The sequence below is a fragment of the Lupinus angustifolius genome, unplaced genomic scaffold (assembly GCF_001865875.1).
Source record: "Lupinus angustifolius cultivar Tanjil unplaced genomic scaffold, LupAngTanjil_v1.0 Scaffold_11_9, whole genome shotgun sequence".
Classification (NCBI taxonomy): Eukaryota; Viridiplantae; Streptophyta; class Magnoliopsida; order Fabales; family Fabaceae; genus Lupinus; species Lupinus angustifolius.
This window is the reverse complement of record NW_017718505.1, coordinates 77,690-98,959: the sequence shown is the minus strand read 5'-3', so window position 1 is coordinate 98,959 and position 21,270 is coordinate 77,690. Positions and strand designations below refer to the sequence as shown.

The 21,270-nt window shown below is 32.9% G+C and overlaps 3 protein-coding genes across 5 annotated transcripts; 2 read left to right on the top strand and 1 right to left on the bottom strand.

Annotated features, from left to right (window-relative positions):
- The first annotated feature begins 461 nt into the window (after window positions 1-461).
- LOC109337802 (protein FLUORESCENT IN BLUE LIGHT, chloroplastic-like) lies at window positions 462-8,850 on the top strand. Of its 3 annotated transcripts, XM_019574852.1 has the most exons (6): window positions 462-693; window positions 5,078-5,079; window positions 6,541-6,650; window positions 7,179-7,341; window positions 7,989-8,297; window positions 8,427-8,850. In XM_019574852.1, exons 1-6 carry the CDS (start codon window positions 599-601, stop codon window positions 8,627-8,629), a joined length of 882 nt encoding a protein of 293 aa, XP_019430397.1. In that variant the 5' UTR covers window positions 462-598; the 3' UTR covers window positions 8,630-8,850. The 3 variants fall into 3 exon arrangements, with proteins under 3 accessions (XP_019430397.1, XP_019430398.1, XP_019430396.1); XM_019574853.1 differs by lacking the exon at window positions 5,078-5,079 and having other exon boundaries at window positions 463-689; XM_019574851.1 differs by lacking the exon at window positions 5,078-5,079 and having other exon boundaries at window positions 463-689; window positions 6,541-6,659.
- A 3,786-nt stretch (window positions 8,851-12,636) lies between these two features.
- LOC109337804 (protein TIFY 10a-like) lies at window positions 12,637-15,643 on the bottom strand. Its single transcript, XM_019574855.1, has 5 exons — window positions 15,294-15,643; window positions 14,922-15,045; window positions 13,503-13,753; window positions 13,123-13,180; window positions 12,637-13,036 (listed from the first exon to the last, which is right to left on the bottom strand). The coding sequence occupies exons 1-5, from the start codon at window positions 15,445-15,447 to the stop codon at window positions 12,919-12,921; spliced, it is 705 nt and encodes a 234-aa protein (XP_019430400.1). The 5' UTR covers window positions 15,448-15,643; the 3' UTR covers window positions 12,637-12,918.
- Window positions 15,644-17,978: 2,335 nt separating this feature from the next.
- Window positions 17,979-18,833, top strand: LOC109337805 (protein FLUORESCENT IN BLUE LIGHT, chloroplastic-like). Its single transcript, XM_019574857.1, has 2 exons — window positions 17,979-18,380; window positions 18,510-18,833. Exons 1-2 carry the CDS (start codon window positions 18,065-18,067, stop codon window positions 18,710-18,712), a joined length of 519 nt encoding a protein of 172 aa, XP_019430402.1. The 5' UTR covers window positions 17,979-18,064; the 3' UTR covers window positions 18,713-18,833.
- The last annotated feature ends 2,437 nt before the right edge of the window (window positions 18,834-21,270 follow it).

The following is a 21,270-nucleotide window of genomic DNA, read 5'->3' as shown; positions in this document are numbered from 1 at the left end:
AGGCCGAGTTTAGGCCAACCCGGTTTAACTCAGGTCTATGTTGGGTCAAATACAAAAAGTATAAGTTGTTAATGTTGTAAAACCAAAAGTAAATAATAACCCCAAGTTATGGATAAAAGTTATTTTAATATCTATACACTTTAATTTTTTTATATGGTTAGAGTCAATATATTAATTATGGTTGATGTACAAAAACATTGAACATACATATTAATTACAAAAGTAAATAGTTAATATGAATGAGTGTTTTAGAAGTGAGACCAAATTAAAGTTGAATATAAATATATCATAAATTAGAATAAAGATCCTCTCCAATAATAAAGAGATACATATTTATTTTTCTTTATCAAATATATAATTTAATATTAAATAAAAGGATAAAAATATTATTATATATTAAGATTTTTTTAATATGAATATCTATAAAAATGTAACTAGTCAAAACAAGGATATATCCATTTCATAAACCATTTTCCGAAACCCATAGAATTGAAAAAGCTGAAAGAAATGGAGATAGGATAAGTACATAGTATAACATTGTTTCACCCATTCAGCATTGCAGCAATTCAAGTTTTAACAGAGAAGAATCATAAGATCAATGACTGTGGTGTTTCGTTGCTCCTTCTTTCTCTCTCCTCATCACTTCTCAAAACCTCATTCTTCACCTCACAAACCTTTCCTCCTTCCAGGTCAGTCTTCTTGTACCTATTCTTTTCTTTTGCCATAATAATAACAACGTGTGTTAAAAGGTGATTGTATAGTTACATAGTTCTGGTGTGCATTCCTCTTTTCTATGCAACTCCTCACTTTTTACGTTATTCTTTATAAGAAATCCCATGCATGACCAACCTGGTACATGGTACATATGTTTCACACTGTCCACAAAAATGTATGTGTCATTTTCTTCCTCTTATTCGTTAGAAAAAAATAATATTTAAGTTAAAAGTGTAATAATTAATTGTTTTCTTGAGAGTCACTAGAAATGACAATACTCTGCTGCAAAATGTTGACAAGTTTTATCAATCTTGGAGTGAGTATCATCTTCTGATTTGTTTACATCATACTATTTAAAGATATTAGATGCTAACAATCAGGCTACAATAAAGGAAAACAAAATAGGAAATAAGCTATCAACCTGCACCACGAAAATTAGGAATCATATTGACATGATATGTGGTTCTCTCATATGGGTGTAGGTATATAGTACGCGCGCATTATGTTATCCTGTCAAGTACTGGTATGTTAGGAGTATATTCAGTAGGGTCTTTACAGTTCTCTGCATAATCGTTTTTAGTGTTGCTTCTTGGAGGTTTGAATCAACACTAAAGGAGAAATACACAAGGATAAAAAAAATTCTTATTTGTTGTAACTCATTCATATAAATGAGTGTACATTACCAATTATTCTTCTTTTCTTTTACTTAAATTGTAAGTAAAAATCCAGTTTGTTCCTTAAAGGGAACCAGTATACAAAAGAACCACGAATTGGTACGAGAGAACCAATTTGCGATTAGCTACCAAAATGAGAGAATCGTGTTTAAATGTTAGAAGTAAATTGCACTAAATCAGGATCTTATAGTCCTTCCTTCCTCACACATAGTCATTCATCCATGCTGGCTTATTAATTACTCGTTTCTCTAATGTTGGGCCATCATTCTCTCTCCTTATTGTTTTTAGTCTGTGGTGTTGGGCTCTCATCTTTCTCTAATTAGTGTTGAGTAGCTATCTGGGTCGTATCATTCTCCCCTCCTGCAAAACCCACCTTGTCCTCAAGGTTAAATTCTTGAAAAGAAGCGTGAAAATGCTCCAAGTCTTCCCATGAAGCATCATTAATCGGACAGCCCACCCATTGGACCAAGAGTTGTTCACGTGGCTGGCCATGCACTAATTGTGTATGCTGATCTAAAATTGCCCCTTCTTGATCCATAGGCTGGTTGTCACATGCTAACACCTTATCAGCACAATGAAAAGGCTTAGGAGTTGATATATGGAAGACCGAGTGAATACGACTACCAGCAGGAAGTTGGAGTCTGTAGGCTACTGTCTCAATGCGCTCTATGATGGGATAAGGACCATAGAACCTCTTAGAAAGCTTGTGTTGTTTGTGTTGACGGACTGATGTTTGGCGATACGGGCAAAGGCACCCCCATTGAGAGTAATGTCACGACAGTGCGCATTGGCTTTTTTGTCGCATCCGAATGTTGAGCAGCAGTCAAATTTTCCTTCAAAATGCAGAGTAATTCATCATGAGAAGTGAGGGCCTCGTCCAACACTTGTATAGAAGTGGACCCCCTAGCATATGCTGGAATGGATGGTGGCTTGCGACCATAAAGAGCCTCAAAAATGGACATTTGCAAGGCACTATGGTAGCTTGTATTATAATGAAATTCGGCCCAGGGGAGAAATGCAACCCATGAAGACGGTTTGTGTTGAGTGAAAGCACGAAGATATTGTTCCAACCCACAATTAATTACGTATGTTTGGCCGTCAGGTTGGGGATGATAGGCACTACTCATAGTCAGTGTGGTTCCACTAAGTTCAAACAGTTTGCGCCAAAAAACGCTAATGAAGACTGGGTCACGATCTAAAACAATGGAACGGGGGTACCCATGGTGACGCACAACCAAAAACACAAACAACTTTGCTACTTTAGAAGCGGTAAAGGAGGTGGGGAGAGCACCGAAGTGAGCTATTTTTGTTAAACGATCCACAACAAGAATAACAGTGGATCCATGAGTGGAGGGAAGACCCGTTATAAAATCCATTGTGATAAAAAGAATAACAGTGGATCCATGAGCACATAACGACCAACATTTAAGAGGACCCCATTAACGATAATATACGAATACCGAAGCAACCCCTGAGCCTGTTGTTCATGAAAAGTGTGATAAAAAGAATCCGAAGCATTGTCTTTTTGGAGCTGAGTAATAATAGCATATGTAGGTGAGGACACTAATGCTCTGTATGCGGGTGTGTGCTTGTAGTCTGGCCAATTAGTAGGCACACGTGAAAGGGCGTTAGTCACCTTGTTTAAAGCCCCAGGTTTGTACTCGATACGGAAGTGGAACCCCAAGAGTTTGCCCACATATGACTGCTGGTGTGGGGTTTGTATGACTTGCTGAAGTAATTCCTTGATGCTATTATGATCAGTGCGGATGACAAAAAAATGGCCTAACAAGTATTGTCTCCATTTAAGAACAGATTCAGTAATGGCATGTAGTTCCTTGATGTAAACAGATGCAACTCTTAGTTTTGGTCTCAATTTCATACTGAAGAAGGCAAGTGGGTAGCCCTCTTGCATTAAAACAACTCCAATACCTACGTTGGAGGCGTCAGTTTCAATCACAAAATCTTTACAAAAATCAGGCAGACTAAGGACAGGAGCGGCCAACATAGCTTGCTTAAGGGTAAGGAAGGCTCATTGAGCAGTGTCATTCCAAGAGAATGCATCGTGCTTCAAAAGATCAGGTAAAGGGGAAGCTATACTTGCATAATGGGCAATGAATTTTCTGTAGTATCTAGTAAGGCCTAAGAACCCCGGAAGTTGCTTAACAGATATGGGCATTGGCCACTTGTCCATGGCTTCTTACTTGGCTGGATCCATGTGTACACCGTGAGAAGAAACGATATGGCCTAAGTAATCAATGGACTCTTGGCAGAAGAGACATTGGAATAATTTCACAAAAAAACAATGGTTCTTCAAGGAAGTGAAAACCAGTTGTAAGTGATCTGCAAGATAAGCACTATAGATTAGCATGTCATCACGAACCTCTGCAAGTCTTGACAAAACATTTGGTTCGTGGGCAGTGCATTAGTAAGTCCAAACAGCATCACAAGAAATTCAAAATGGCCCTCATGTGTGCAGAATGCCATTTTATAAGTGTCCTGAGGATGAACACGAATTTGATGGTAACCTACACACAGTCCAGTTTCGTAAAAATTCGTGCGCCACCCAATTCATCCAAAAGTTCATTAATGGTGGGGATTGGGAACTTATCCTTAACCATAACGTAATTTAAACACTGATAATCCACACAAAAGCGCCATAGACCATTCTTTTTCCTTACTAATAAGATGGGTGAAGAGAATGGACTGTGGCTGGGGACGATGATGCCTTGCTCAAGCGTCTCTTGGATCAGCTTCTCCATTTCAATATTTTGAAAGTGAGGATACCGATAAGGCTGCACATTGACTGGCTTGGATCCTTCAACCAGATGGATGCGATGGTCAACCGTTCGGTCCGGAGGTAACCCTACTGGTGTGGCAAACACAGATTGGAAATGATGTTATAAATCAGTAACGGGAACGGGTAGGTTGGGTGGAATTTTGATGGAGGATTCTGGAAGAAGGTTGAGTTCTTTGAGAGAAGTCGTGATTGCAAAAATACTTATCACATCACTAGTGTGAACCAATGCCTGGAGCTGATGCAGTGACACCGGTTGTGAGGCTAGAGATGCATCACCCACTAAAGTAACTTGGGTCCCTTGCCACATGAACTCCATGGTGAGAGCTGAATAATCGTGGGCCACTTTCCCCAAAGATTGCAACCAAGGAAAGCCCAACACAACATCGGGACCTTCAATGGCTAAGATAAACAGATCCACCTCAAAATTAATGCCCTGTAAAAGAAGAGGAACACCCTGGCAGCAAAATTGACAAACCAAGAAGGTGACACAACCAGTCGCAACCTTGAAACGAGGGCATGACTTGATAGGTAACCCCATGCATTCCACCAATGCAGGCTTGACAAAGTTATGAGTGCTCCCGCTGTCAATGAGGATGGTAAAATGTTGGTAGTTATAAGTGCCGGAAACACGCAGGGGTCGGCTCTGGGGCTGGCTGGACAAGGAGCGAAGACTAGATATGTCACCAGGAACATCATCTGTGGAGGTATCCTCTGATTCCGGTGGAGGTTCATCTCCATCTTCTCCCATTAGAAGAAGCACGCGGCTCCGACATCAGTGATACAGGTTCCATTTCTCATCACATTTGCAACATAGGCCTTTAGAACAACGATCCCGGAGTTCGGGTGAGGGCATGTTAGGAACAGAAAGGTTTGAGTATGGTGTAGGTAAGAGTGGTGGTAACGGTGATGTGGTATTATGGTATGTGTTCTTGGTGCAGGTTGTTTGATCTTGTTTAGGTTGGGTCGGGTTGGTAAGGGAGTTAGCTTTGATATGTGGGTCATGATACCAAGGTTTTCCCATGGTCGATGTGTCATCAAAACGGGCCTCATATGCCCTGGCCATGGCAAAGGCTTCCATCAAAGTAGCAGGGCGGTTAAATTGCAATTTCCGTCTCAGATGCTTTTTCAGTCCCGTAATGAAAAAACTGATAAGTAATGATTCACAGATACCTGTTACCTTGTTCATCAAATCTTCAAACTGTGTTCGAAATTCTGCTACAGAGCCGGTTTGAGATAATTTGGATAAGTCACCTTCAATGTCCTCGTACTGAGTTGGACTGAAACAGTGGTGAACAGCGGTGAGAAAAACCGGCCACGAAGATAACAGATTGTTATGTGTGGCCCATTGGAACCACGCAACGGCACATCCGTCCATATGGAAAGCGAAGATCTGAAGGCGGGACTCTTCTGGAGTCTCATGGAAGGTGAAGAAGGCTTCAATCTGGAAAAGCCAATCTAAGAGATTTGACCCATCAAAACGTGGTACGCTGAATTTCAACGTACACGTTGCCGATCCGACAATTCCATTCCATGTTTGTTTACCGTCGGTGTGCAGATGTGCGACTTTCGAATCGACTTCCACCAGGTGTTGGTGGAGTGTGGAGTGAACTATCTCAGTGTGGGATTCGAGCAATCGGCGAAAATTTTCCATTTGTGCATCGATTTTGGATTGAAGGGAGTTCATAAGCTCCGCTATGTAAGCACCAATGATACACTCTGCTGCAGAATGTTCACAAGTTTTAGCACTCTTCGAGTGAGTGTCAACTCCTCAAGGGATAAAAGGAAGAAGAGAGAATTTGGGAAAGAAATAAAGGATCTGATTCTTATTCATCTTCTGATTTGTTTACATCATACTATTTAAAGATATTGGATGCTAACAATCAGGCTACAACAAAGGAAAATAAAACAGGAAATAAGCTAATAACTTGCAGCAGGAAAATTAGGAAATAAATTGCACTAAATCAGGATCTTGTAGTCCTTCCTTCCTCACACATAGTCATTTATCCAAGCTGGCTTCTTAATTACTCGTTTCTCTAAGTTGGGCCATCATCCTCTATCTCCTTATTGTTTTCAGTCTTTGCTGTTGGGCTCTCATCTTTCTATAACTGGTGTTGATCAACTATCTGGGTCGTATTATGAAGTGATATACTTTTAGGGATGAAGCCGAGCGTAATTAAGTCAAATTTCAAGGGAAGCTAATGTAATTACCTCCTAATTGATGATGACATTGAGATTTTAAGTTGGTTATGCTACATGATTGAATAGGCATGGATCAGCTTTTGAATGGCGAAGGAACTTTTTATTAGTATGATTGTAAGATAAGATAGTTATTCTAACTCTTTTTGAATGAATCAGGAAAATTAGCTTGTCTTTCTTTTAAAGTGAACAAGTTTATGCCAATCTTTAAAGATGCATTTCAAGGGTCTTCTCAAATTCGAAGTACGCTACACTGCTCAAATTGTAAGGTAACCATTGTTAGTCAAGGCAGACATTCCTGCTGCTGTGTCTTTCGATTTTGTGTTGTGATTTTTATACTTGTATGCCTTTGCTAAAAAAATATTATTACAGTTTTAAAAGAGATTCTTTTATGGAGTTTGGAAGTTTTATACCTGTTTTTCTATAATCCTGCTTTGGAAATTGTTGATTGTGGCTACTTTCTGTTCTCTTTGATTCCACCTCTTTCAATGGAATAAAAATAATTTTATCATTAATCTCATCTCTTGTTCTTTTCTATTTATAAAGTACACCAAACATAGAAAACAGAACAAACACTATCAAAGACTGCTTTTCTGTTCACTTCTGTATTTTGTGAATTTGCATACTGTTGATTTTCAGTTGCTATTTGAATGCAAATGGCATATTTTCTGCTCCAAATTTACTTTCACATACCACAGTTCCCCCTTGTAACGCTTAAGATTTACCTTCACGAATCATTGCTTTGGTATTTTTCTCTTTAACTTGTGATTTCTGATTGAAATTGTTTGTCTCGCTAGGTAGACATGCACCAAAGGTTCCTGTCGGTAATATTTCTCACGAGCAATATTTTGATGTTCTCTACCCCTTGTAAAGCATTGGCTGAAACATGTGAGGCTGGTAACTCTAGTTTCAATATGCCTTTACTGCTAGCAATTGCCCTCATTGGAGCCACTGTAGGAGGTAAGATAGTTTGAGCTTCCTTACACAATTAAATTAGTTCATGTCATATTAGTTAAAGCATATTTTGTCTGCGACTAAATCTTGAAATACACGAGGCTAGTGTAAAAATTAAGAGTGATGCGGTTTGGCATGTGAAGCACGAAGATCTCTTGAAAGCCAATGTGTATACTTGAAAAGTCATCTGCAAGTTTTTTTGTATGATACAAAGCAACATGCTTTTTATTGATTGCAAAGCAAGCACTGAAAGTTATGTAGATTCTTTTAATTTGACAAAACAAAAGAGAGAGGTTTAAGAAAGCAGGCAGGATAGGGATCCTCCTTAATGAAGAATAAACTCAGAAATAAACTGGGGGGGGTACAAAGTCTTGCAATATAACTTCTACATGGATGTTGAACAGGAAATTTTGAAGTTAAAGGGCTCCACCGAATCCATCAAAGTACTTAACAAAGAAACCGGGGGGGGTAGAAGTATAGAACAAAACGCCAGCACGAGATATATGGCGGCATATCTCCTTAAATATCTTATTGTATATCACTAGTTACAATGACTTGAACTTGTAGTTAAGTGTGGTTAGATGGGTTTGCTGTGTATATTTATAGATAAGTGACAACTGTTGGTTTCTTTAATTCATATGATCACATGACAGGGTTGGTTGCTCGCCAAAGGAAAGAAGAATTACAGCGGGTAAACGATAAATTACTTCAGATCAATGCAGCTTTAAGGAAGGAAGCCAAAATTGAGTCCTACGGCCCTGCCTCGGGTTATGCTCCCATCGGTGATAGTGAAGTTATTGTTGACCCAAAGAAGCAGGAGGTTATTTTTAAGTTGAAAACTGGAAAGAACTTCCTTAGGAATCAACAGCCAGACAAAGCGTTCACAGAGTTTAAGATTGCTCTTGAGCTTGCTCAGAATTTAAGGGATCCTATTGAGGAGAAAAAAGCTGCTAGGGGTCTAGGTTTGTTATCTTTCCTATCTTACTTAGATGCTCCAACATGATGTAATTGTTTTGTGCATGTGTTTGTGTTAGGCAAGTTAAGAATTTTACAATGAGGCTCCCTGAACAAAATTTAATTTGGTATTACAGGAGCATCATTGCAAAGACAAGGAAAGTACAGAGATGCTATTAAGTACCATTCCATGGTTTTGGCCGTCTCGGAAAGAGAAGGAGAGGACTCAGGGAACACAGAAGCTTTTGGGGCAATTGGTGACTGTTACACAGAGCTTGGAGACCTTGAGAAAGCAGGGCAATTCTATGACAAACATATTGATATGCTGGAAAAGGATTAACCAATCATTTTGATATTGCTGACAATCGTTCAACATTTCTTCAAAAGAAGTAATGAGTGTAGAATTAGTAGAGTTGCTTGATGACAAGCCCCCTCCATTTTTGTGGAGTGTGTTTTTTCTTCCTTTTCTAATTTGTTGCCTTCATTTCTGTTAAACTTTGTGACTGTGAAGTTGATATTATGCCTTTTAAAGTGAAAGTTTAAATTGGAGATAAGTATATATTTAGTTTGCATGAAGGTGCATTAATAATCTTTACTCTTCCTTGTAACTTAAAGCAAAGTCCACAAGAATTTTGAAACCATAGAGATATGAGAATTATGATCTTGATTAAGCTCTATTTGTTAATTTGGTTTCTCTACGTTTTTTCTCTTGAAATTTCATTAACAATTTCAAAGGCCAATCTTATCTAAACTTAATTACATAAAAATTAAAGCAACCTCATTCATATGTTGTTATATTTTGCATTAGTGATGGATTAGCCTAGTGATCTCAGTATCCATAAATTGGCTATAGTAATTTGCTGCAATCAACCACACCAAAGATACAAATATCAACTAGTACATTTTGTTACTTTCCTGCCATAACATTAAAGCACTATCTCTTATTCATAACCACTCATTCACTACTAATTTGAAATGATGTATCGGTCTGGGAGTTATTCTTGTTTATTATGAGAAAGTAGTCGTATGTATGAGTAATATAAGGATAAAAATAGTTGTTTGTTTTTATATATGTAAAAAATATTTTGTGTGTATGTATGTGTGACAGGAGTAACTTTTGCTTATTATGAAGGGGTGAAAAGGCTACAGATAAATCACTTGGGTGATATTCCAGAGTAGGTTATGGTCATTTATGAAGTTATGATATACGTTATATTTTCCCTTAATAAAAAGTTTACAAGCCCTTGTACCTAAACAAACAAATAAAGTTTACAAGCCCCAACCCATTGAAGATCTTCTCGCAACAAAGAGTTTTAATGTGGTTTCGTTGTGAAAAGGGGCCATGGATGGTACACTTTTTTGTGTGGGTATTATTACAAAGAGTATTCCCTAATTTTACAAGTAAGAAACTAATCATTTTTTATTTATATAGCTGTCTCTCCCAATAAATGTCGTTTTCAGTAATCGAAATATCAACATTTTGATTATACTACAATCTATTAAGATTTTATACCACTAAATTAACGTTTTATTGGTCGATAACATCCATTTTGAACTAACATTAGCGTGTCAAGTTTTACTTAAAAAACTCGTATATTGTGGAAGTCAATTTTAGGGATTTAGTCAAACTCATATACATTCTTTAAAGCAATGTCATGATACATTCCATCTTCAGCATTGTGACATGAGAAAACCTCGAGCAGAAAGTTTAATTTTTCCAAACAATCCACCAAAAATAATATAAAGCCTGAAAGTTAATGGGAGAGAGGCTGAGAAATTTAAGACCAAAGTTTAATATCGATTTATTGACCGAGTACAATAATCTTAATCACTCATTCTACTTCAAAATTTATGTTAATGCACATAAACCAAAGTGTGCAATAGAGAAGTGGCACTCAAAGTTAACATATAAAGTCAATTTTTTTTAAAGAGAATCCATTCTTTCAACTCCAAAATGTTCATATTCATTAAGAGCGTAATATCTATATACTATCAATGTAAAGATTTATTCCCTAGTCATTATATTATTCATTGTTCATATAGATTATTTGTAAAGAGTCAATTATAAATATGAATGTCAAATAATACAGTAACATTATATTAAAATCATACACCTTTAGTATATACTTTTTTCCCTCCATAGCAAACAACAATTAAGGCAACACAAAACAACCAACATATATGATATATTAACAAAATATATAAAATTTATGAGGAAAATATATGCAATGAGAGTTTTATATATATTACTATATCATTTATCATTCATATTTAATCATAATTGTTACTTAAAAAAATAATTCAAATAAATAAAGATGATATAATGAATATGTATAAATATTTATGGGAAAATGCATAAATTCAACACTGTAGATTTATCCCGGAAACTTGGAATGATAATGAAAAGAGTTCGGGTATTCTACCATTTTTAAAGAATATATTAATGTTGTGTACATATTTTTATCCATTATCTACTTTTTATTTTCTTTTCATACATGATGTGAATTCTTAATGTGGAAGTTTGATGTTAGCCTCTCATTTTCCTAATTAACAAGGTGACCCCGCATATAAAGTTTTATATATTATAAATTTATTATTTGTCATTTATTTTAATCATAATTGACTCTTCAAAAAATAATATAAATAAATAATATATTAATTTTTATATTAACAATGCATAAATTTCATTCTCAAATTTTAAACACAGTGAAAGTTGTTCTTTATGTGCCTGTGTGAAAGGGGTGCCTAGTGGTCAAACGCGTAGGAGTAGTTGATGTTTCTTTTGGAAAGTGGTACCGACAAACATTTATTTTATTTCATTTTTAGGTTTCATATGTATAATAGACTAACTAATACTCAATTATTTTTAAATATGAATTAATATAAATTTTTATCATCTCATATACATTAACATATGTTTATAAAATCTTTTATAATGTTGACATATAATCTACTGACAAATTTTTTACATTAATTAATACTCAATTATTATTGACTCTCAAACAAAAGTAAAATAAATCAATGATGAATAATTTATTATGAGTGTAAATTTTTTACACCGACAATGTAAGTATTTTTTACATTGTTAATAAATTTTCATCATTAGTATGTTAACTATCATTGACTTTCAAACAAAAATATACGAATCAATAGTAGATAATGTTTAGACAGTGTAAAAACTTTACATTATCGGTGCATTGATTTTAAACTCATATGGATGTCTTAAATCATAATATAACACTCTAAGAGACTCATTTATTTGAGTAAGACTCCCCTCAAGTAATGGAATAAAAAAGACAAGTGACTTTTTCCTTTACATTTTAAGAATAAAAATATAATATCATTTTAAATAAACAAGATATGAACATCAATATATATCATTTGTTCTTTACTTTTATATAACATTTGATGGAGAGGAGTCTCACTCCATTTATTTGCATTAACACATTGGCAGGAAGGAACATGGTTCAGGGTTAGGGTTAGTGCTTATCCTGTTTGTCATACGACGAGTGGGACAAAACAATAATTAATGTGGGCCAAGTCGGTAGGTGCTCATTTTTCTCTCATGTATCACGTTGCGAGAATCTCAACATAATTTCTATCTTTGATATGATGTCAACACGCTCATATATGATCACATTTTTCAAAATTATAATAATTGACTCATTGCTACATTTTGTCTTCTATCAAGTAGCCTCTTAGTATTATTGTCTGGATGACATTTTCTGTCTTAAATAATATATCATTGTAATTTGTTAGAAAAATATTTAATTATTAAAATTTTAATTTAAATATATTTTCCAACCATTTATAAATAGTGATATATAAAGTAACACGTTGTATGAAACAATAAATGTAATCCATCAGTAAATTACATTCATATTTTGAGTTTAAACTTAATCGTTCCTCAGGTTTAGAATATAACATTCATCTTCTCAATTTTTTTAGAATATAACATTCATCTTCTTTAAATAGAGTTGAAATCTATTAATTCGGCCTAGGTTCTCATCCCTAATTTTTCTATTCCAGTTGTGCAAATAGAGCCAAAATTCTCTCATCGTGAAATTCATTTAAATTCGTAGTTACTTTCCAAATGCAATATTAAGGAGCAATATCTAATATCACTATTATCACTTCTTGGCTTGAAACAATATAGGATATTAAATGTATATTAGTACTTTAATTAAATAGGATAAGTAATCAGTGACCGATCTAATTGTTTGGGTAATTGTGACAAAACTATGTACCATAGGAATATTTAAGTAATGAGGACAATATTTCCATCTTTGCAAATAAAAAAATCCATTCGTACAATACTACCCCAAAATGAAATACAATAATAATGAGTGAAGCAAATAAATCATGAGCACATGAAAAAAATTGCATTCACTAAAAATCATAAAATGAAGCACACAAATACTTGCAATTAATTATCCTCAGAACAATAAAACTAACTTTCCTATGGTTTGGTCCACAGAGGGACCTCATTGAGAAATAATAACTACAACTATATATTATAAATATGTATGAAGGCCCTTAATAATCTCCAAATTAAAGGCCTACAAATTAGGAGGAACTTTCTTCTGGGCAAAGCTTGTATATAACTTAAATTCTTGATAAGCTAAACCTCTACAAATTAAGGTCTAACTGTTTGGAACATTGATCTTCAGCTTCACACCCTGAACTATTTCCCTCATGCCTAGTGGGATTGGGGTTGTTAATTTGGTAAGGCCCTTTAGAAATGACCCTGCATTAATTAAAGATTTAACTAAGAAAATACCACATAAAAAATGAATAAATAAATAAAATAGGAAAAATGAACCTGCTTCTTACCTTTCTTTCCTTTTCTCTAGAAATTTTACAAGTGATGCTCTCCTTGGATACCTCATATCTGTTTTCACAAAAAAATGTAACCTTGAATTTAATGTGTGTATTAAGTATTAATATCTACATGCTTTAGAGTAATGTTTCACATTCAGCTTGGTAAATATTTAAGCAAAAACAGAAAAAATAATAAATATTTAATTTTTTAACTGACAATGGAGGTTTTCATTGGTTCGACATATGGTTTGGGACAACAGATCCGTGTCCGCTTGACAGATCTGTGTCCGCTTGTCTTCTAGAGTTATTAAACAAACTAAAAAAGGGCTTATGAAAATAAACTTGTCTCATAATTCCAATGTTCCAATGGAAAAATGAGAATAATTACATACCTGGACCAACAACTTGGTTTCCTGGTCTAGGATTTTCAGAATCAGTGTTTGTCTGAGGCACTTTTGATCCTTTAAATTTTTCAGTAGTAATAGGAACACTATGGGGACTTTCTTTGATGGTGGAATTATCAGAAGCTAACTTGGTAGCTAATTCCATTATTTCTGTGGCTTTCTCTGGTGGAAAAGCATCAAATACTAACATTTTTCCAGCATATAATATTGTCAATTGTGGAGTTTCAGGCCCTGGTGTCCTATTGTGACATAAAACAAATGAAAAGTTTTTCAAGAATAAGAACATGATATAAGACAAGTTCATGATCAATGGGTTGAAATAAGGGAATGCTATAGTACCATTTACTTTTTTTAAAGTACAGTATTATTGACTGTTGTTTACTACTTTTTACTAATAATTGTAAATTATAACTCATCTAGATACCATATTTATCTTAGTACCATAGCAATTTCAGTGAAGTAATAGTGATGGAATAGTAAAGCCAATGAATGAGAAAGATCTAGGTACATAATCAATGCAATTTTTCTACTGTACCCTTCAAACCACTTTTGTATTAACACTGTAGCACACTATTGTAATGTGAACTTTTTATTTTATAAATCGTACAGAAATTTCAACGCATGATCTGTTTATACGTAAGAGATGAATTCACTTATTCAAAGAATAAGTTAAAAAAACCTACTACACATTTTAACAATTCATTCTAATAAAATATAATGATTTTAATTAGTGAGTATATCTAAACCATTAGATTTTACTAGAATAAATGACTAAGATATGAAGTAGGTTTTCTAACTTAACCCTTAAGTAACTCGATCCCCTCCATTTATAACTATGTTCTACATATATAGTTGTGATATCATCCTCATATTAGATATGACAATTAGGTGAGAGATTTCTCCATATTAACAACTCCAACCCATTAGATAATCTAAGAATAGATTCTTTTATTTATCACTCCGTTAATTTCATTTTTTATTTGAAGATTATCCATCTAATTTTAGAAATCATATAAAATGCAATATAATTTAACTATAATAATCCATATTGGAAACCACATTAAAAAATGAAAAAAATAAAGTGTGGAAAAGATGAATAAAAAATTGAATATAAACATGGGTTTGTTTGTAAAATATTAAAAATAAATAAAAAATTTAAAACAAACATATGGAATGATGTTAATTACCTTTAAGAATATATATCACTAGTAACTAGCCTATGCCTCTCCTACCCATTAAATATTCTTTACTTTTCAGTGAAAGCATGGGTATACCAGTAATTTCATGGGGTTTAACATACTTAATAATTATTCCACAGAACATAAACCTAGTTCATGCTTTCAATTTTTCTTAATTAATACAGAAAATTAAGGGGGAAAAGTGAGGAAATCAAAATTTGTCACACACCTATCATTAGACTTCTTAATGCAAGGGTTTTCCACAAGCTGGGGAAGGAAATCCAAAGCTGAAGCATTTAGTCTCAAAGCCCCATCTGAATTTTGTAGGTTAGATATCAAATCCTTTGTATTTCCTGAAAATTTCATAACCAAACAGATAACTAATTAATAATCCTACAAACAATTTTCACATGCAATTTCACACACTTCTACATGATTAATTAATAAAATAGCCATTTCAAATTATGTCATAACAATTATCATATCATAAATCATCTCAATAATAGTCTAGCTATTAATTTATGAGCAATATAAATTAAGATAAAAGATGACAAATAAAAAGATAAATCAAAGAAGAAGGAAAAAAAACAAAGATATTTACCTTTAGGCTCATTTTTCCCACCCATAGAAGCACCAGAACTGCGTTTTTCCTTCAAGAAATGACTCAATAGGGTGCAAGTTTGTGAAAAGTTAGACTTTCCCAGTGCCTTGCCGGAGCTCCGGTGATCCACCACCGTATCAGGGTAACTTGTCATTTTTAGGACAACCCCTTTACAGAAAAATCTATGAAACTAGATGATTGTGTATAAAAATGAAATCTTGTGATGATTGGTAACAATTTTTCAGTTCAAAGTTGGAAGTTTGAGAAAGTGAAATGAGAGATTATGGGGAAGCTTGGAATTTTGTAAAGCATGTTCCTTGAACCTGCTTTGGTCTGAATCAAGAGATGTGAGGCCATGTGCTATTTATCTTCCTAGTTAAATAATTCTAAAGAAATGAATAACTTTATATGATAGTATTAAAATATTTATGTTTGAAGCACGTGTTTTTTGTGAGGGAAAAAAAGGCAGGTGAATATGTTCAAACTTTCAAACCTTCACATTAATGTGCTAGTGGGGAGTGCAATAAAAGAAAAGTGAGATATAGATACGGTTGCTTAATGAGTAAATATATGTTTGATAAAGTTTCTTTCGACCCTAATTTTGTATTAGGTTATTTTTTTAACTCAAACTAGAATCTTAGATCGGAAGGTCAATTCACTCCATAAAATGGATCAAAGTAGTTTTTAAATTTGAATTCAACTTTAAATATGATGTATATTTTTTAAATAAAACATTTTAAGTATTACTTATTTTTATGAATATATAACTTGATATATAAAGTATGAATATTTTGTTAATTATTTAAAATGCGTATCATGAAACTTATGAGATCATGTTTATTTCTTACCTGACTCAAGACTTGATGAAATGAAATTAACAACATTTAAGTCTGATCATGATCAAATAAACTGGATGATTAGTGTAAATAATGGGTTCAAAAGTGTAGTTAAAAATTAGAATTTTGTTTGTTTAAGGTATAAATGGAGGAAATAAATTTAAAAAAATAAGTTTAATATTTCTTAAAGTGTTAAATATATTATGTTTAAATATAAAATTACATTTTTAATTTTATTAAACAATATTCTAAGGACTTCATAAAATAATTTGAGTGAACAATACTTCTTGATTTATAAATCTTCACAAATAAAATCTCTATCAATCATGTTTTATATGATTTGTTTTTTAGTTATTGTTTTTGACTTAGTAGATAAATTTAAAGAAATGTAGAAATTATCCTCTAATTATTCTTTTACATAGTGGATAAAATAATAAATATTATATCTTTTTTTGAAAGGTATAAAACTTATGTACTTTAGAAGGAAAAGAAAACATCATACATAACATAAATTAAAAAGGAAGTAATAAGGACCATAAAATAACTCATTCTTTATCTAGAGAAAATGTAGTGATTTTAACTTTTGCCATAGGGAATAATTAGAATTCCTTATTGATATTGAAAGTGAGACATTAGGTGTGTACCATTATTGTTGAGTTTAATATTTTTTATATAACCAAAAGTTTCTCTACCTCATGAATTTTAAATATGTGACTCTATTTCAACAATAATTTGATACTTAAAGATTTAATGAGACTTTATACTATTATACAAACTGTTACACTGTGAGTTTAGAACTTTGAGCAAGTCAAAGAATAACGACATACAACTCAATTGTGTGAATAATAACTGGCATTATCATCCATATTTGTTGCTTAATATGAACACGTAGGGCGAACGTTGAAAATATGGCAACTTCTAGAGCACTGTATCCTCTTCATTCTTATATACTATCTTCATCCTAGCTAGGCTTCATCATTTCACTCACTATGCTTTTTAACAGGGCTCATCCTAACATTTTATAGGTTTGTGTGCTAAAAATATTTTGGTCCCAAAATTATAAAAATAAATAAACTTATGAAATTTATATGTCAAAATTTAGAGTTGGAATAAAAATAAGAATATATTATATATATAAAAATTAATAATGTTGTTTTTACAATAAATTGAAAAAAAAGATTTCAAACAAATTGTAATAACATAAAATATATATACCTTCCTTTCAGGGTTTTAAGTCTTATATATATTTTTTAGATCAACCTCTTAAACAACGTCCTAGCTCCTACATTGCTCACTTCACGTTAGACCTTATTTCAATACATCAATCTTGCATTAATAAAACAATGATTATGCTAGTACTAAATAACTATTTTCACTAATTATTTAATCAAACATTTCACTAATTATGCTAGTACTAAATAGCCCTTTTGTCATGGCTTTTGTAATTTAAATTTATGTATGTCCAGGTGACTTTTTTGTATCATGTGATATATTGATCTGCTTGAATATATATAGTCATCTACTTGGACTGGAATTATTCTTATGGTTAACATTACTACTTTATATAATACTACTGTCACTATCTTGTATATTTTCTAAAATTTCAAAATACAAAAATAAAAATCGGTTAAAAAATATCAAACGGGAAATGAAAAACATTTCTTTAAACCAAGTCACATTAAAAGGTTTGAAAGTAGGTCAATTTCCACCAAACATCTTCGTGAATTTTCCAATTGGCTTTTTGTCAAGGGGGGGGGGTAGAAGTATAGAACAAAACGCCAGCACGAGATATATGGCGGCATATCTCCTTAAATATCTTATTGTATATCACTAGTTACAATGACTTGAACTTGTAGTTAAGTGTGGTTAGATGGGTTTGCTGTGTATATTTATAGATAAGTGACAACTGTTGGTTTCTTTAATTCATATGATCACATGACAGGGTTGGTTGCTCGCCAAAGGAAAGAAGAATTACAGCGGGTAAACGATAAATTACTTCAGATCAATGCAGCTTTAAGGAAGGAAGCCAAAATTGAGTCCTACGGCCCTGCCTCGGGTTATGCTCCCATCGGTGATAGTGAAGTTATTGTTGACCCAAAGAAGCAGGAGGTTATTTTTAAGTTGAAAACTGGAAAGAACTTCCTTAGGAATCAACAGCCAGACAAAGCGTTCACAGAGTTTAAGATTGCTCTTGAGCTTGCTCAGAATTTAAGGGATCCTATTGAGGAGAAAAAAGCTGCTAGGGGTCTAGGTTTGTTATCTTTCCTATCTTACTTAGATGCTCCAACATGATGTAATTGTTTTGTGCATGTGTTTGTGTTAGGCAAGTTAAGAATTTTACAATGAGGCTCCCTGAACAAAATTTAATTTGGTATTACAGGAGCATCATTGCAAAGACAAGGAAAGTACAGAGATGCTATTAAGTACCATTCCATGGTTTTGGCCGTCTCGGAAAGAGAAGGAGAGGACTCAGGGAACACAGAAGCTTTTGGGGCAATTGGTGACTGTTACACAGAGCTTGGAGACCTTGAGAAAGCAGGGCAATTCTATGACAAACATATTGATATGCTGGAAAAGGATTAACCAATCATTTTGATATTGCTGACAATCGTTCAACATTTCTTCAAAAGAAGTAATGAGTGTAGAATTAGTAGAGTTGCTTGATGACAAGCCCCCTCCATTTTTGTGGAGTGTGTTTTTTCTTCCTTTTCTAATTTGTTGCCTTCATTTCTGTTAAACTTTGTGACTGTGAAGTTGATATTATGCCTTTTAAAGTGAAAGTTTAAATTGGAGATAAGTATATATTTAGTTTGCATGAAGGTGCATTAATAATCTTTACTCTTCCTTGTAACTTAAAGCAAAGTCCACAAGAATTTTGAAACCATAGAGATATGAGAATTATGATCTTGATTAAGCTCTATTTGTTAATTTGGTTTCTCTACGTTTTTTCTCTTGAAATTTCATTAACAATTTCAAAGGCCAATCTTATCTAAACTTAATTACATAAAAATTAAAGCAACCTCATTCATATGTTGTTATATTTTGCATTAGTGATGGATTAGCCTAGTGATCTCAGTATCCATAAATTGGCTATAGTAATTTGCTGCAATCAACCACACCAAAGATACAAATATCAACTAGTACATTTTGTTACTTTCCTGCCATAACATTAAAGCACTATCTCTTATTCATAACCACTCATTCACTACTAATTTGAAATGATGTATCGGTCTGGGAGTTATTCTTGTTTATTATGAGAAAGTAGTCGTATGTATGAGTAATATAAGGATAAAAATAGTTGTTTGTTTTTATATATGTAAAAAATATTTTGTGTGTATGTATGTGTGACAGGAGTAACTTTTGCTTATTATGAAGGGGTGAAAAGGCTACAGATAAATCACTTGGGTGATATTCCAGAGTAGGTTATGGTCATTTATGAAGTTATGATATACGTTATATTTTCCCTTAATAAAAAGTTTACAAGCCCTTGTACCTAAACAAACAAATAAAGTTTACAAGCCCCAACCCATTGAAGATCTTCTCGCAACAAAGAGTTTTAATGTGGTTTCGTTGTGAAAAGGGGCCATGGATGGTACACTTTTTTGTGTGGGTATTATTACAAAGAGTATTCCCTAATTTTACAAGTAAGAAACTAATCATTTTTTATTTATATAGCTGTCTCTCCCAATAAATGTCGTTTTCAGTAATCGAAATATCAACATTTTGATTATACTACAATCTATTAAGATTTTATACCACTAAATTAACGTTTTATTGGTCGATAACATCCATTTTGAACTAACATTAGCGTGTCAAGTTTTACTTAAAAAACTCGTATATTGTGGAAGTCAATTTTAGGGATTTAGTCAAACTCATATACATTCTTTAAAGCAATGTCATGATACATTCCATCTTCAGCATTGTGACATGAGAAAACCTCGAGCAGAAAGTTTAATTTTTCCAAACAATCCACCAAAAATAATATAAAGCCTGAAAGTTAATGGGAGAGAGGCTGAGAAATTTAAGACCAAAGTTTAATATCGATTTATTGACCGAGTACAATAATCTTAATCACTCATTCTACTTCAAAATTTATGTTAATGCACATAAACCAAAGTGTGCAATAGAGAAGTGGCACTCAAAGTTAACATATAAAGTCAATTTTTTTTAAAGAGAATCCATTCTTTCAACTCCAAAATGTTCATATTCATTAAGAGCGTAATATCTATATACTATCAATGTAAAGATTTATTCCCTAGTCATTATATTATTCATTGTTCATATAGATTATTTGTAAAGAGTCAATTATAAATATGAATGTCAAATAATACAGTAACATTATATTAAAATCATACACCTTTAGTATATACTTTTTTCCCTCCATAGCAAACAACAATTAAGGCAACACAAAACAACCAACATATATGATATATTAACAAAATATATAAAATTTATGAGGAAAATATATGCAATGAGAGTTTTATATATATTACTATATCATTTATCATTCATATTTAATCATAATTGTTACTTAAAAAAATAATTCAAATAAATAAAGATGATATAATGAATATGTATAAATATTTATGGGAAAATGCATAAATTCAACACTGTAGATTTATCCCGGAAACTTGGAATGATAATGAAAAGAGTTCGGGTATTCTACCATTTTTAAAGAATATATTAATGTTGTGTACATATTTTTATCCATTATCTACTTTTTATTTTCTTTTCATACATGATGTGAATTCTTAATGTGGAAGTTTGATGTTAGCCTCTCATTTTCCTAATTAACAAGGTGACCCCGCATATAAAGTTTTATATATTATAAATTTATTATTTGTCATTTATTTTAATCATAATTGACTCTTCAAAAAATAATATAAATAAATAATATATTAATTTTTATATTAACAATGCATAAATTTCATTCTCAAATTTTAAACACAGTGAAAGTTGTTCTTTATGTGCCTGTGTGAAAGGGGTGCCTAGTGGTCAAACGCGTAGGAGTAGTTGATGTTTCTTTTGGAAAGTGGTACCGACAAACATTTATTTTATTTCATTTTTAGGTTTCATATGTATAATAGACTAACTAATACTCAATTATTTTTAAATATGAATTAATATAAATTTTTATCATC